Source organism: Bos grunniens, chromosome 7, assembly GCF_055505025.1.
Source record: "Bos grunniens cultivar Pamir isolate PY7600 chromosome 7, Bosgru_T2T1.0, whole genome shotgun sequence".
NCBI classification, from domain to species: domain Eukaryota; kingdom Metazoa; phylum Chordata; class Mammalia; order Artiodactyla; family Bovidae; genus Bos; species Bos grunniens.
Genome location: NC_141171.1, coordinates 61,123,867 through 61,139,821, shown reverse-complemented (window position 1 = coordinate 61,139,821; position 15,955 = coordinate 61,123,867). Strand labels below are relative to the sequence as shown.

The window sequence follows — 15,955 nt, the reverse complement described above, 5'->3', positions numbered from 1 at the left end:
GGGACTGGCTTTTCTGGTGTCCAAGTGTCCCCCACCCCCAGCGCCCATCACATGCACAAATATCTATCTATAAAACACTTAGGTGTTTCCCTAACTCCTGGGAGTAATTGTCACATGCTTTCTTCAGCCAGGGAAAGTAAACATCCAGAGCTCTCCTGAGTATGTGGACACTGACAGGTAACAAGGAGCCAGTGACTCCTGGATGCACAACCAAACATTCATTTGCTTAATGTGTTTGACAGTAAACGTAGCATGTTGACACTTAACACTGAGCATCAGGCATGTGTTCTGATGTTATTACAAGGAATAAATGTTTTCCTATGGGACTTCTCTGTGGCTCATATGGTAAAGAATCTGCCTGTAATGCAGGAGACCCAGGTTCAATCACTGGGTCAGGAAGATCCCCTGGAGAAGGGAACGGCAACCCACTCCAGTATTCTTGCCTGGAGAATCCCATGGACAGAGGAGCCTGGTGGGCTATAGTCCATGGGGTTGCAAAGAGTCAGACACAACTGCACGACTAACACTACCACTAAATGTTTTCCTAAGAAGATGTATGCATTCCTGAAAGCTTATTTACTCAAATAATTTTTTGAGTTTTTGAGGGTTTACTTAAAGATAGTTAAACTTGTTAATATTTCATAACTCTTAAGGCCTCCCAGACCAGCTTATGTAACCTATGCCAGATACAGCTGGTTCACTGTAAAATCATCCAAGTGCTAGTTAGGTTCAGAGCCCCAAGCTTCTCCAACTGTCCCCCACAGTCTCTGCCCATCCTCTCACCAAGTGGGGTTGACTCTCCCACATGGGGTTGATCCCATGCTCTCCAGGCCAGGGAGCTCAGGCCCTCCTGCTGTCCTTCCTGAACTGCTGCAGCATCTCTCTTTCCTCCCTCCCTGCCTCCCTCCCTCTCTCTGTTCTATCTTACAGGTACTGCCAAGCAGCTCTGATGAGTCATGATCTGACCCTGCAACGTCAATGCGCTCCCTGCTTATTGGATACACCTGCACTCCCCGGCATGGGATTGACACCCACAGCACATGACCCTGGATTCCCCTCCCAGACTTCACGCCACTGTGCCCCATCTCTGAAATACCTTATCAAATTCTCTCCTCTTGCTCCAATTCTTTTCACATGTCCCTTCCCTTTCTGTCTTATGTCATACCTACCTGTGTAACAATACCTGTCTTACCTTCCTATTAATGTGAAAGTACTTTAAGAGTTTATCTTTTAATCCTTTCTTTCCTCAGTCTGTTCCTCTACTTTTTAACATAAGGCTTCCTCACAATGACCAGGGTCGTCCTTCTCCTTTCATCATTCATTACCTGCTGGGGCAAAAAGTAGTTCTCAGGAGAGGAGCAAAAAACTCTTAGATAATACAGTGATCTGTGGCCCTCCAGAGGCACAGTATGTCCATGTTATTAAAATTTCTCGGTGAAGTGGTTATAGGAAAGATGTATAAAAAGGTCCTTTGACAATAGATCAGGGAGGATAAAGAGAAAAAGGTTGAGAAATGCGGTTCCATTCTAGTCAGAAGGAACTCTGAGGATGTGATGAGATTTAAATGAAATTGCTATTTATAAAATGCCTAGAACAGCGTGGGGCACATAATGTATAGAAACCCAACATGTGTTCCTGATAATTGCCAGTTTATTGTGCACGTGGGCTTCCCTGGTGCCTCAGACAGTAAAGAATCTGCCTGCAATGCAGGAGACCCCAGTTTGATCCCTGGATTGGGAAGATATCCTGGAGAAGGGAATGTCAACCCACTCCAGTATTCTTGCCGGGAAAATTCCATGGACAGAGGAGCCTGGTAGGCTACAGGGTCACAAACAGACACGACTGACTCACACACACACGTTGTGCACATAATATATCTAGGCACCATGCTAAGATTTTTACACACATTATCTCATTGAATCTTGCACTCACTCCATGAAGAAAGTAGCAGTATTATTACAGACAAGGAAACTGTGGCCCAGAACTTAGTTTAATTGCTTAATGCCAAACTCCTAATAACTGACAAAGGCAGGATTTAAATCTGTTTGACTACAAAACCTGACCTTCAGATGCAGTTGGGCATTGACACCTCTGCTCACAATGGGATGAGGCCACCTACTAGTAGGGGCAGAAAAAGAAGAGATACATGGAATCAATCAGATATACAGCACTGACTGCCTCTGGACTGATGGTTGGTGTCCTTGTGTGCAGGGCCATGATGATGACCGCCTGTGATCTCTCAGCCATCACCAAGCCTTGGGAGGTGCAGAGCAAGGTACGTACTCCTCCTGTCCTCCTGTCCTGAGAGGAGGAGCATCCCAGTCCTGGTGACAGCAGCTAATGCAGCTTGGATTCTCTAGCTGCTGAGGCAGCCCACTGCTCCATCATCCTCTGGCAAGATGTGGCAATCTCTTGTGATGACATATAGTGGGGTGGTAGGGCAGGATTGGGGTGTTTTTGCTGAGCTGGAAGCCCAAGAGGGATGGGAGCAGGGTGGGAGGACCGGGGCTGAGACCTGACTCCATGGAGGGCGTCTGCCTGTTGCAGGTGGCTCTGCTGGTTGCTGCTGAATTCTGGGAACAAGGTGACCTGGAGCGCACGGTGCTGCAACAGAATCCCATTGTGAGTAGAGAAGGGACCTCAGCCTGATACTGGGCGTGTGATCTTGTTCTGGTGGAGAGCAGTGACCTGGCCATGATGGAGAGATGTGCCCCTTCATCCTTGACACACAGATGTGTGACCTTACCACAGAGATGAGCTTCCCCTAACGCAGTGGTTCTCAAAGTGTGTTCCCTGGAGACCACCATCAACCTTGTTACCTGGGTACACATTAGAGATGCAAATCCACAGACCACTCCACCCCCTCACCCCCTGTGCACACCCTGGACCTACCTGCACAGAAACTCTGGGGGTGGGTCCAGCAACATGCTCCCTACTAAAGTTTGGAGACCCTCCTCTAAGGTGTATCCTTGGCTCAGTCAGCTCAGTAGAGATGGCCAAAACTTAGATTTCCCTTTCAGTTCTGACAGTCTAGGAGTCTACCTCCCATGGCTCTGTGCTAACAGCACAGACCATGCAAGGGGAAGACCTGTCCAGCTGTGAATCTATCTATATTGAAAGTAAACTTGGCTGGAATGATCCACTGGCTCCCCACCAGACTCAGGGAGACCAGTGAGAGGGTTTTTGTTTTGGAAGAATGTTTCACTTCATAGGTAGGATGGGTTCCCTGCTGCATCAGCCCAAGAGGGGCCCAGCGCAATTAACTCTCTCTCCCCCTGACAGCCCATGATGGACAGAAACAAGGCGGATGAACTCCCTAAGCTTCAGGTCGGCTTCATCGACTTTGTTTGCACCTTTGTCTACAAGGTAGGTCCTTCGCTTTCTCAGGCCCAACAAAATGTCTCTGATGAGCCTGCTGCTGCGGCTGCTAAGTCGCTTCAGTTGTGTCCAACTCTGTGCGACCCCATAGACGGAAGCCCACCAGGCTCCCCCGTCCCTGGGACTCTCCAGGCAAGAACACTGGAGTGGGTTGCCATTTCCTTCTCCAGTGCATGGAAGTGGAAAGTGAAAGTGAAGTCGCTCAATCGTGTCCGACTCTTAGCGACCCCATGGACTGCAGCCTACCAGGCTCTGCCGTCCATGGGATTTCCAAGGCAAAAGTACTGGAGTGGGGTGCCATTGGGATTCCCAAATGATATCAGGAATAAAAAACCCTGGCAAGTGACCTGTGAGTACTACTTTACAAAATGCATCTCACCTCCAGTGGTGTTTGGTTGTCAGGACAGCCCCATAAGAGCTTCCGTGACTTTTCACCCAGGCCAGAGCCTGCAGCTTCACACATCCTAAGTGAAAGCTGCTCAGTCGTGTCCGACCCTTTGTGACCCCATGGACTCTACAGTCCATGGAATTCTCCAGGCCAGAATACTCGAGTGGGTAGCCTTTCCCTTCTCCAGGGAATCTTACCAATCCAGGGATCTAACCTAGGTCTCCCACATTGCAGGTGGATTCTTTACCAGATGAGCCACAAGGGAAACCCAAGAATACCGGAGTGGGTAGTCTATCCCTTCTCCAGTGAATCTTCCTGACCCAGGAATTGAACCTGGGTCTCCTGCATTGCAGGTGGATTCTTTACCAACTGAGCTATCAAGGAAGCCCAGAGTTGTTCAGTAAATTGTTGTGGGTCAAATGATGTATCATCTTTTCAGGCAGAGACATGGGGAGCATAGCAGATACATGTCCAGCTAACTTCCCCAGCTGGTGGGAATATGACAGGTCACAGTTACTCAATTGTCAAAAGATACTCTGAATTTTCTCTTTGAGCTCTGGCTCAACGTTAAAGTCTCCCTCTTGAGAAACCTGCCATGCCCCTATCCATATTATCTGTGCCACCATCCACCTCCCATTGGTTATTTTTATTTTGGCTATGTTACACGAGGAGACAGATGTCAGAGAGGAGAAATGACAGGGCCAGGACACAGCATCAGAGGGGGAGCCTGACCCTGTATTTGAGGGCTCTTTCTGCTGCGTGAGGGCTTTCCTGATAAACTCATTGGTAAAGAATCCACCTGCAATGCAGGAGACCCTGGTTCAATTCCTGGGTCAGGAAGATCCACTGGAGAAGGGATAGGCTACCACTCCAGTGTTCTTGGGCTTCCCTTGTGGCTCAGCTGGTAGAGAATCCACCTGCAATGCTGGAGACCTGGGTCTGATCTCTGGGTTGGAAAGATCCCCTGGAGAAGGGAAAGGCTACCCATTCAAGTATTCTGGCCTGGAGAATTCCATGGACTGCATAGTCCACGTGGTCACAAAGAGTCAGACACGACTAAGCGACTTTCACTTGAGCTGCAGCCCTTCTGCCCGCAGGGGGCGCACGAGTGCATCTCTGATATAACGCAGACTAACCAGGATCCTCCAAGCAGCAGGCCGGGGTAGCTGATGCTCTCTGTGATCATCAGTAATATACAAAACAGTGGGGACTGGGCTAAGAGCCTTACGTGCATTATCACAGCAACTCCATGAGGTACTGTTCCAATTTCATGGGGACCTGCCCAAGGTCACACGGCTGGTGGCAAAATTGATCTGAGCACAGCTAGCTCTGGCTGAACTCTGAAGTGGACCCTGGATGTGCCATTCTCACCTTATGCAAATCTCTGCCAATCTGCATCTCCATTTCTTCACCCAAAAATCTAGGAGTGAGGAGTCTCATTGTCCCACCTGGCAGGAGTTTTCTGAGGACCAAAGGAGACACAGAGCATCATAAACTGTCACGCGCTGTGCTTAAAGGCATTATTTTTATTCTAGGGCTAAGAGACCTTTAGAATCCTTGTCGCATCTTTGTGCCCCAGACCTTGTATTGGGCCAAGGTCACCCCAGTGAATGAGCAGAGATGTGCCTGCCTCCCCAGTGCACAGCTCCGGAGGCAGACTAGCAGAGGGAGTCACTACAGTGAAATGTGATGTGGGAATGTAAGGTTTGGGGAGCTGGTAATAGAGGACTCGACTTACCTTGGGGATCAGAAGAGGCTTCCGAGGGGAAGTGATGTCTGAGTAGAGCCCTCAAGGGAAAAGAGGGGGAAGTTAGAGAGTTCCAGCAAAGCAACGAGCTGGTGTGAGGCCCGGACAGAGATCTGGAATGTCCGGAGGGTTCCAGTTGGTGACGAGGAAGACCACTGGGTCTGGGAGCCTTGTGGAGTTTGTGTTCCATCCTGAAAGCCAGGTGGTGCCACAGGAGGGTATTACGCAAGTGAGGCATGGGACCTTGTGACTGAGGGCCCTACAGTGTCGTCTCCAACAGCACTGGGTGATGGAAGCGGCCGCCCCCTGGGGACGCTCACTCCAGTGAGGGCATGACACACTGCGCCCTGCCCGGAGACCGGATCCCAGGGCTCTGTGCCTGTGCCAGAGGCTCTGTCTCTTGCAGGAATTCTCCCGTTTCCACGAGGAGATCACTCCCATGCTGGATGGGATTACCAACAACCGCAAGGAGTGGAAAGCGCTTGCTGATGAGTATGAGACCAAGATGAAGGGGCTGGAGGAGGAGAAGCAGAAACAGCAGGCAGCCAACCAAGGTTTGTGGAAGGGGGAGGATGGGGGCGTCCCAACCCCACACACACTGGGTGCTCACGACCACAGAGCCTTACACACGTAGGCCCATTCAGGCCACTCCACAACCCAATTGCCCCCATTCTACATATGAGAGCACAGAGGCGCGCAGAGGTGAAGTGTCGTGGTCAAATCACACCGTTAGCAGTGGCACAGCCTGGTTCCCAAGATTGAGGGTCCCAGCAAAGGAGCCTCCCCTCTATTCCTCCCCAACTGCCCCTGACCAGAGTAGGACAAAGTCCAATAATAAAGGGGTGGATGTAGGACCTCCAAAAGCCCTTGAGTTTGCAACTCCTGGTCCAAACAAGGTCAGAGGGAAAGCCCGCTGCAGCCTCCTCTCACCTGGTGTGTTGTCTTTCCTGTCTGATCACAGCAGCCGCAGGAAGTCAACACGGCGGAAAGCAACCTGGGGGCGGGCCTGCATCCAAGTCTTGCTGCGTCCAATAGCAGAGCGAGGACCCAGGGCCCAGGCCGGCCCCACCCTTCACCGACGAGAGCACCCAGGCCAGTGGGAAACCACACGCCACCTGCTCGAGAAGTCAGAGTTGTGGGGTTTGAAAACTGAAAAAGAATTTAGTTTACATCTTTCCTAGTGGCTTTCAAGCCTCTTTTTTCAGCTGTGAGAACTTTTTATTGAATGACAACCAACATTTTAGCTTTCACAGACTCAAACATTAGTGCCAGACTCACCTGCTTACCTAGAATCTTTTGTGTTCTTATACTTTCATTTTATAGTACACAAATATGCAATCATTCACAAAAGTAGAGAATTACACAATGAATTGACTCCTACCCATCATGCAGATTCTAACATCAGGATTTTTGCTGCATTTGCTTCATCTGTCCTTTTAGAGTTTTCTTTTTTTCTTAGCTGAAATATTTAAAAACAAATTCCAGGCATATCATTGACTCCTCCATTACGCATCTTTAAAGATGAATGGGTGTTTTCAAACATAATCACATCATGATCGCATGCCACACATGAACCCCTAATACCCAGTTGTGGTGGATACTGCGATGAGCTGCCCAGACCCTTTACTGAAGACCGTGGTCTCAGCAGTGATGAGCGCTGTCAATAGACAGCCCTCAGTCTCAGTCCCTTCGGGATTACCTCATCCTCAGGGAGAGTTTGCCTGAGGGTGGTGGCCTGCAGCCTATGACAGATCCATGCCAGGTAAGGCCTGGCCATCTTGGCTCAACCCAGAACAAGTTCGCAGCAATAACACACACATCCAAGGTGAAAGGTCCTGGAAGATGCCACTCTTCACTGCTCTCATTGGGAGTAAGCAAGCACAGGAAAATGTTTCAAGTTCACCCAAATATGGTACACAATTCAAGTCTCTTTTCCATATTCTCTGTTCAGAGACTATTTCAGAGTTGTCAACTGGCAAGTGTCTTTGCCTGAAACCATAATGTCAAAATATCTCTTTTAGCACATATATGTAGTGTGTTTGTGTGGAAAAGCAGATATACCAAAACAAGGGAGTCCTCGTTCAGAAGGTGGTATAGCTTTGTAAGTCATACTGGCAAAAAGTTGGTAATGGAACAATGTTATGGGACGCAAGTCTGAATGGTTCCTTGTGATCCATGAAAAGTATTTTGGAGAGGCACCCTAGGCTGAGGTCTTCTCTCAAGAGATGACCCTGAAACTAGAAGCCTTTTCCTCCTTAGTAGCCAGAGCAACACTCAACAAGCACACAGGACTCAATAAAGAAAGACACACCTGGGCAGAGCTGTGGGTGGTATTTTCTTTTTAATCTCCATAGTGTATTTGTTAAGTTTATTTATAAGCAGATCACTTCACTATTTACAGTACATGAGCATAGAGATTCTACAGTTTTTGTGATGTAAACAATAACTCCACAGTGGAGTTTGAGAAAAGAAGCCAGTTCTGAAGTATTTACAGACATTAAAATAGAACTTTATACTCACAGAATAATAATACATAGAGCAATTTGGTTAAATTATCTATGAAACTATAGAATCTGACAATGTACAAATACAGGAAAACATTTTCTCATTTAGAAGGTAAAACAGATAAATCACACCAGAAATAAAATAGGGACGATGACAACCACAATAATTAAAAGCAAAGAAGTTTTCTTCCTTGCCCCTCACGGATAAAGTATTTATATAAATAAGGACACAACCCAACAAAATGGAAAAAATATATAAAAAATCCTCTACCAATTAAAAAAAATAGCAAAACTAAAAACTCGATTCTCAATCATTAGCAGTGTCCTTTAAAAAATTAAAATTTAGCTTTCTATTATAAATAACAAAGCAGATGTGTCCCTCTGTGTAGGTGAAATTCTTGCACCTTTCTCAAGAAATGCATCAATGTAATTCCACACACACACACACACACAAACATAGGTGTGCACACGTGCAGACACACACACACACACACACACACAGCCTTGCACTCACGCACCCCAGGCTGTAGTTACCTTGTTGAGCTTCCTAATAAATAATGCCCCCTACGGTAGTACCCCTGGGGATACCCAAACCTCACAAGGTGAGCCATTCCCTGGATTGACCCTGTTACAGAGCCGGGGAAAGCCCTGGCTTTCTATTGCTCAGAATTCTCTAGGCTGCATGATCATACCAAGAGAAAAGGATTTGAGTCCAAGATTTGGAAATGCTGGAAGGGACCATAGGGACCACCTTGCCCAGTCAATTAAGGCTAGCTACAGACATCATCTCTTTAGAAACCTGGGGTGGGTGGGGGGAGGAATCTTGGGTTGGTTTCAACATTAGCAGCCCCCTCTGGAAGAAGCAGATGCTCCAAGCCAATGCTAATGCTAGTATCGCAGCACACGGAGGTGAAGGGAGTGGGTGGGTGTGAATTTCCGGAGCAGAATGCCCCAAGTCAGACTTCTGGATGGTCATCTTCCACTGAAACCATTTGGAAATCCAAGTGGTCCACTTCCCTGGTCCACTGACCACCCTGACCACACACCCCTTGAGATTCCAACCTCTTTCTGTTGGAATCAGAACATTCCTCAAGAAACAAAGTTGGGAGTAGTTTATGACTTTTTATTCCTAACACAAAAACATTTGACAAGATTTTTAAATACAAAATACAAAACAAGCAAACAAAAGCTGTTTGGCTATTCGGTAGACCATATCAAAGGCCACGGCCAGGCCCCCCACAAAATCCTCACGCACAACCTCTCTGCTTGTCCTGAGGGTCCAGTGGGGGCCACCTAGCAGAGGTTCACTTAACAAGGTCAGCAGCTGGGCTGCCAGTATTGCAGTTACAGTAAACCCCTCCTTGGCACTTGGGCCAGGTCCACTCATGTTTCCGCTGCCCTCAGGAGAGCTAGTGTATTTTTCAGTCTGAGTGGTTGCTTCTGGGGCTTCTGACTGGTGTTACACTGGGCTCTAAACACACAGACAGTTCGCTCATGTCCTTGCATTTCATTCCCAACATTGGTGTTGGACTGCAAAGTGGTCGAAAGGCTTTATTTGCCTTCTATCTGGGTAGCTGGTGGATACAGTCTTCGGCCACTAGATGGCGACTAGACATTGATAAGGCAAAGTGCTGAGGTGGAAGCTGACCAATCCCTTCAAAAGTCACCCATGAGCGAGGCTGGCAAAGTGGAGATCTGGAGGATCCTTTGACAAAACATACAGCACAGAGGGGGTCCTGGCTATAAAACACCTTTTGGAGGCATTATTGAACAGCCCTGGGACTGACCACCTACAAAACCCTATTCTCCGAGCCCCCAGTTTGGGCAGTTGGATTTCTGTGCTGCTTCTGAATGTGCAAGGCATTCTGATGAAACAGAGTTTTCTGCAAATCTGCCCCACAAAATCTCAGAGCCTCAGCTACCACTGCTACACCCTTAAAGAAACAAAAAACCAAAGCTGCCCTAAACATATGCAGTGTGATCCGTGCCTCCTGTTGCCCCGTATGTTTTACAATCATTTGAAACAAATGTGTGAAAAGTACCTAAGTTAAGCTGTTTTGCAAAAACAAGTGTATTGCTAGTATTGCCTGACAGCAAGAGAGAAACAGCCAAGAGGTCACAACATTCAGATTGAAAGCTGTTTGGTGGGGACGATGACAAAGCTAATATGAGATCTGACATCACCACCCAGCCAAACTGGGGTTTAACTTCTCACCATCCCCACCAGAAACTATGGCTTAGATCTGTCCTGGGGAGCTGGCCTCCTCATATAAGGTAACTCGGCCAGGACCATGTGGATTTGAATTCCCTGCTAGTTGGTAACCTTGCAGAGAACTCTCACCCTGAACATGAGCTGGGCACAGCCAGAGAATGGAATTGGTTTCATGAGTTAATGATGGCTTCCCGGTGCTCCAGGATGGGAATCTTAGCCCATCAGAGGTGAAAGGGACTTTAGTGCTCAGCCCATCCAATACTCATTCCCATCTGTAAATGAGGAAACAGAGGCCCAAGATCACATAGCAAGTAAGAAACATTGGGTTTCTCACTTTTAGATGGCTTATAAGTAAGTGACTTGCTCTGCAAACCCATTTCAATTGGCTGCACTGTCTTCATTTTTTTTTTTTTTTACAAAAATAGGTACCAGATCAAAAAGCATTGCTCCATTTTTAGGACTGGCCCTAGGATGGGCTCTCCCTCAGCTGATGTCTATGAAGGCATCTCCGCCTTCCTCCCTCACCAGCCCCTTTCCTGGCCCCCTGTCCCAATGCCTAGGAGACGACCTCACATCGCCCAGGGAGATCCATGTTTGCCAGTGTAGAAACATGGAGCCAGGCTTAGTGTCATGGGTTTCTCAAAGTACTTTTATTGGTTTAATGCAAAGTCAGCCTCTGCCTGCTTCCTGGGCATTCTACAGCCGGCTCCCAGGGGCCCTCCGCTCTATGTCTGTTTTGAGCCAAGGGCATCTCTATGCACAAAGGTTTCCCAGCTCCCGAGCTCTCCCTCCATTTACCCTGTACCCCTGGACTCAGCAGACAGTTCTGGAGCCTATCTATGTGTGCAAACGTCTCAGGGACGTGGGGCCCAGATTAAACATATTGCACATAAGCACTAACCGGTTTCCTTCTGCCCCAATGGGAAGGATCCCTCTTCTTTGGCCATTGAAACCATTAGGTTCACTTTATTTGCTACTATATATTCAACTTCTTTCCTTGGTCATGTCTGAGGACAATTGCTAAATCACAAACGGTAAGAAAAGACTGCAGTTTCGACATGAGTGAGTCAGATCAACAAATCCTTTGGAGTTGATTCTGCTTCACAGCTGGGACATCCCATCACTCTAGCTGGGGGCTCGGCTGTCATTGCAACTGAACCCAAGGCCTGGGATTGGGTTTCAAGCTGTCCATGCAGAAGGGCTGCACTGTCATGCTGTCCCTGTCCCCTCAGCGTGCATACTGCATACGCCTAGAAGAAATCGCTCTCCAAACATCAATACAGGCTTTAGGCGAGACAGATTTCTTATTGCATCTCTTCCCACATAAGGACCTGAGTACTGAGTCTTTGCAGTTCAGAGCATCCCCCACCCCTTCCTCTTCCCACCCTGGAGCTCCCAAAGCCCCGCCTCTCCCGTGAGCACATTCCACACACAGGGCTATGAGAGCTCACAGCAGCTGCAGACACCTGGCTGGTGCTTTGTATTGATACCTCAAAGCAGTGTTCTGACTGGGGGTCAAGGTGTGATGGGGAGAAGAGGGTCAGGGCCTTAGCTGCACTCCATCCACTCATATTCTTTACCTCTTTGATGCATTTTCCTTCATTAACCAGAGCCCCCGAGAGCGAGGATTCTGATTCAGCCTTGTACCGACTGAGGAAGGAGATGGAAGAATTCCACTTAGCATTTAGATGGAACATATTTGGAAAACACCAGCACGGCACAGAGATAGACAGTACAACCTGCCTTGTGTGGGCGGCTACCAACACAGTCTACTGTAAGCTTGCATGGCAATCGCACGTGAACATGACGGAGAGCAGATACTAGGACACAGCTACAGTGAGATGGTTGCCAATGGCAGCTGCTCCCTCTGGGGGACTCCTTAATTTGGTAGGAAAGAGACCAAGGTTGACTGGTTTTCCTGGAGAGACCTTGGAATCTCCTTGGTAAATAATACACAGCACCGAATGAGTCTTCGGATGGAGGTTGTCTGCAGGGTTGGTCACCTTTAGAACTTGTATCCTTTTACATACGGGATGGTGAGAAGAAACTGCTTGATGCCCTCGGCAGACACCCTCTCCCATCCGCAGGCCCCAGCCCCAACCTTAAGCATATCATGTCCCAGGACTAAACTCAAATCTCTGCTCAAGGGCCAGCGTCTGACCACCTTCAAGTGCCTTGTATTAATCTGAAGTGAAAGGGTGGCTTCCGCTGACCCAGTAGAGGGAAGACACTTGTCTTTCACTAAAAATCTGCATTTTTTCACCCTAAGGTACCACCTGCCCATGGCAGAACCCCTGGTCTAGTGCAATCAGGGAAGAAGCAAACAGGAGAGGCTTAGAGATCTTCTAGTCCAACCCCTCCTAGCACAGAGACTTAGGGAGAGGAAGGGACTCTGACTTATTTAAGTCACAGAGTTAATTCTTGGCAAAGCCAGTACTCAACGCAGCTCTCTCCACTCTGAATGTATAGTTCCTTTCTATTTTTTCCACAGGATGAAATTTCAGTTTACTTGTTAGTGCAAATCAGGAGTTAGGGGAGGCATCAGGTGGATTTAAATTCTATTCCATTCCATTCCATCCCATCCCATAACAATTTACTGTGTGCCTACTGTGTGCTAGGCAGTGAACAGCTATAAAGGGAATTTATAATGTTCAGACTCGTGCCATGGAAAGTCTCCTTTCTGGTCTATCCTTATAAACCCTGCCTTCTCCAAACATATTCCTGTCCACTATTCCCCTTGGCCCCCACCTCCAAGCGGGATTGTGTCAGAGTAGTACTGGGAGTCCTGTGCCAAGGAATGGCTTAAGGGCAATTTTCTCTCATAGATCAGGACACGACAGAGAGGGATGGGCCAGCATGAAACCGGGCCACCACGGGGTTCTGTATGACAGAAAACTTTCAAAGATTACACCAGGATGTCAGATAGGTTAAACTCTGATCAACTAGTCATGACTGCTCAGAGCACTGTGATGAGGATTGTTGAGCGTGACCAAGTTCAAAGAACATGAGTGCAGTGCTCAACTAGTTATGTTTGCAACTGGCCAAGGATGTGGGAATAGTGGCCCATGTGCCATGTACTTGCTAGATACCACCTTAGAAGCCACAGCTGTCAGAGCTGGCAGGGACCTTAGAGATCAGCCTGCCTAATTCTCCTCCTTGGTCCATTTCACATAAAAGAAAACTGGGGTCCAGAGAGGTGAAGTGACCTGATACACAGGAACTCAGATTCCCTGCTTCTTCCAGTGCCAGTCTCCTCCAACCTTCTCTGTGGGCTTGAAGTATGCTCACCTCTCAGGAGAGGTTTATTGGCCCAGTTAAACTACTGAGGTATTTTATAATCTTAAGAACATAAATAGAAAACCCAAACCCCATAACTACCAATTGCCAAAGAACAAGGCTTGGCATTAGTAATAGATTATATCACTTTGTTTAGTTAAATGAGCCAAGTCAAACTTTTTTAAGCAGCAGGATCTTTTTTCTTTCAAATACAAAAACTCCCCAAGGAACTCTGATGTGTGAAAAAGACCAAGTTGGAGCCACTCTGTCTGAAGCTGAAGCAGTGCACTCTTACCCTGCCTAGCCACGCTCCCCCTCACAAATGGCCCCCAAGGAACCTCCTGAACATCCAAGGTGGACATGGCTTTGATACCGCTCAAGAACACAAAGTTTAAAATAAAACCCAATGAGAATGTTTTCTAAGTTGGAAAGGAGATTGGAGATTGTCTTCTCTATCCCCATGCCTCACATCCCCTCCTGCTCCCTATTACCCCTGCTGCCCAAACAACTTCACAGGTGAAGAAAAGGGAAGTCAAGCTGAAGGAGGATGAGGTGGTAGCTGGCCCCAAAAGGGTGACTGCTCCCAGATCACCTCTCTGTATCACTCCAGGTGTGTCCCTGAAGCTCTGATGGCGTGTCCACAGGTGTAAGCACACCTCAGGACCCCTTGGATCAAGACTGGTGCCAAAGCCTGAACTTGCCCGATATTGACGAGGGAGCTGCCAACTTGCCCCCCAAAATGAGCCCGGAGGCGCCTAGACTGTTGTACTTTTCAGTTGAACCCACTTCTACCAGTCCTTGCAACTTTGCCTCTTTACCCTAGCTAAGGCAGGAGGAGGGGCCTGGGTTGGGCCACTATAGTCTCACAGGTCGTGAAATCCTGGGCAAGTCATTTTGCCTCCTAGGGCACTGCTGGCCTCACCTGGAAAACAGGAATAATGCAGCTCACCCCACCTTCTTTCCAAGGTCTGAGGGGATCTGCGCACTCATATCCAGGCACAAACTCTAAGTGTGAGCTGGGCACCGACTGTAAACAAACCCCAGCTTGCTCAATGAGAGACAAGGCAGCGCTTGGCAGAACAGGCCCAGAAACAGGCCCTCTCTCCATCGCTCCTGATGGTGGCTGCATGCCACTCCTCCCTGGTAACCAGGCTTCCAGCCGCCAGCACTTCTGGGGCATTCTGGTAAAGGGAGCAGTGCAGGTCAGTGGCAAACACCTCATGACAGTGCATAGTTAACAAAATCAAGGAAGCAATACAATAATCCCAGGCACAGGACATCTGAGCCATAAATACATTATTTTAAGGATATACTTTTTTTCTTCAATTAGAAGTGAGTTTATAATCCTGATTCTATTCACGAGTAACAATTTCATCATCACACACTACAGACGAGAAATGGTATGGTGAACACAGCTGCACGTCTACGAGGGGACGTCGGTCGGGGAGGAAGGGGAGGTGGGTGCCAGACCAAGCATCTGGCGCACACCCAGGACAACCGTCGGAAGCGAGGACACTAATGTGGCAATGGAACATCAACACCATGGAAACTCACAGACAGAAGCAGCTTTGTTCAATGTAAACATTGATTTTTTTTTTAAAAGGACAGCAGTTCCGAGTCTCTCTCTCTCTCTCACGCGCTCACTCTCTCTCCTTCTCATATACTTAATTTCTTTGAAAACGTAAACATTTTGGAAGGGCCTTGTCTGAGGTATTGAGGTATTCCTCGAAGGTTAAGGCTGTTATCAGTGCAGGCTCTGCTGGGCCTCCTTCAGTAAGCTGTCAAAATCCATGGCTTCGTACTTGGTTTTCACTGACGCAGGCAGGGCCTCTTCTGAATTAGAATCTGGGCGAGGGTGGAGGAGTCAGTGAGAGGGGAAGGCAGTGAGCGATTCAGAAAGCCTGCCAATCAGAACATCTGCCACCAGGGTCAGCCCCACGGAGCGGAGGTAGCCTGAGGTTCCAGAGAGCAGTGGGCAGTGGCTCTGCGCTCCTCCGGGCCACCTCTGCCATGTGGGTGGTGTCCTGGGGGCTCGGCTGCCCTGGTTGCAGGCTGGGGATGCCTGAACCAGAGCCCTCCCCCCAGGGCTCCTTTCCCGCTCCAACAGCCTCTAATTTTACTTCCCCTAATGGTTTCTTGCCCTTTAGGAAACCAGTGCGGAAGTCACATAAGGCAGACAACTACGATGTCCTCACTGCGTGGCTGGGGAACTGGGTCCCCATGGGGGACACAAAGTCGGGAGCACTGCCTGGTGGGGTGCCTCCGGGGTCTCCTGACACTCAGATCTGCACTATGGAGGCTGCAGCAGACTCTGGCCTACCACAAACTCTTGTCCTTCTTCACCAACTTGGCCCCAGATGGTGAGGGCATGGTGACAATATTGTTTCACTGTGACCCAGTTAATGGACAAGGCTGCTGCCTGTCAGGGCCACCATGGATGGCAGGGCGGC

The 15,955-nt window shown here is 48.5% G+C and overlaps 2 protein-coding genes and 1 long non-coding RNA gene across 13 annotated transcripts in view; 1 reads left to right on the top strand and 2 right to left on the bottom strand.

Moving 5' to 3' along the window:
- PDE6A (phosphodiesterase 6A) overlaps nt 1-6,689 on the top strand; it is a 124,332-nt gene extending 117,643 nt beyond the window's left edge. For both annotated transcript variants that reach the window (XR_015167734.1, XM_086412428.1), the window contains 5 exons: nt 2,212-2,275; nt 2,548-2,622; nt 3,283-3,366; nt 5,920-6,067; nt 6,475-6,689. Coding sequence is in view for 1 of the 2 variants with exons in the window: in XM_086412428.1 (XP_086268554.1) it covers nt 2,212-2,275; nt 2,548-2,622; nt 3,283-3,366; nt 5,920-6,067; nt 6,475-6,548 (445 nt within the window). In the remaining variant the exon portion in view is untranslated. The remainder of the gene's footprint in view (nt 1-2,211; nt 2,276-2,547; nt 2,623-3,282; nt 3,367-5,919; nt 6,068-6,474) is intronic.
- LOC147369662 (uncharacterized) lies at nt 1,973-6,578 on the bottom strand. 2 transcript variants are annotated; one of them, XR_015167735.1, is made up of 4 exons: nt 6,444-6,479; nt 5,505-5,554; nt 5,138-5,228; nt 1,973-2,604 (listed from the first exon to the last, which is right to left on the bottom strand). It is a non-coding gene; the product is annotated as an uncharacterized LOC147369662 (long non-coding RNA). The 2 variants fall into 2 exon arrangements; XR_015167736.1 differs by lacking the exon at nt 5,505-5,554 and having other exon boundaries at nt 6,444-6,578.
- An 8,366-nt stretch (nt 6,690-15,055) lies between the features above and the next one.
- The window catches only part of PPARGC1B (PPARG coactivator 1 beta), a 113,376-nt gene continuing 112,476 nt past the window's right edge, over nt 15,056-15,955 (bottom strand). For all 9 annotated transcript variants that reach the window (XR_015167733.1, XM_086412418.1, XM_086412419.1 and 6 more), the window contains one exon: nt 15,056-15,350. Coding sequence is in view for 8 of the 9 variants with exons in the window: in XM_086412418.1 (XP_086268544.1) it covers nt 15,250-15,350 (101 nt within the window). In the remaining variant the exon portion in view is untranslated. The remainder of the gene's footprint in view (nt 15,351-15,955) is intronic.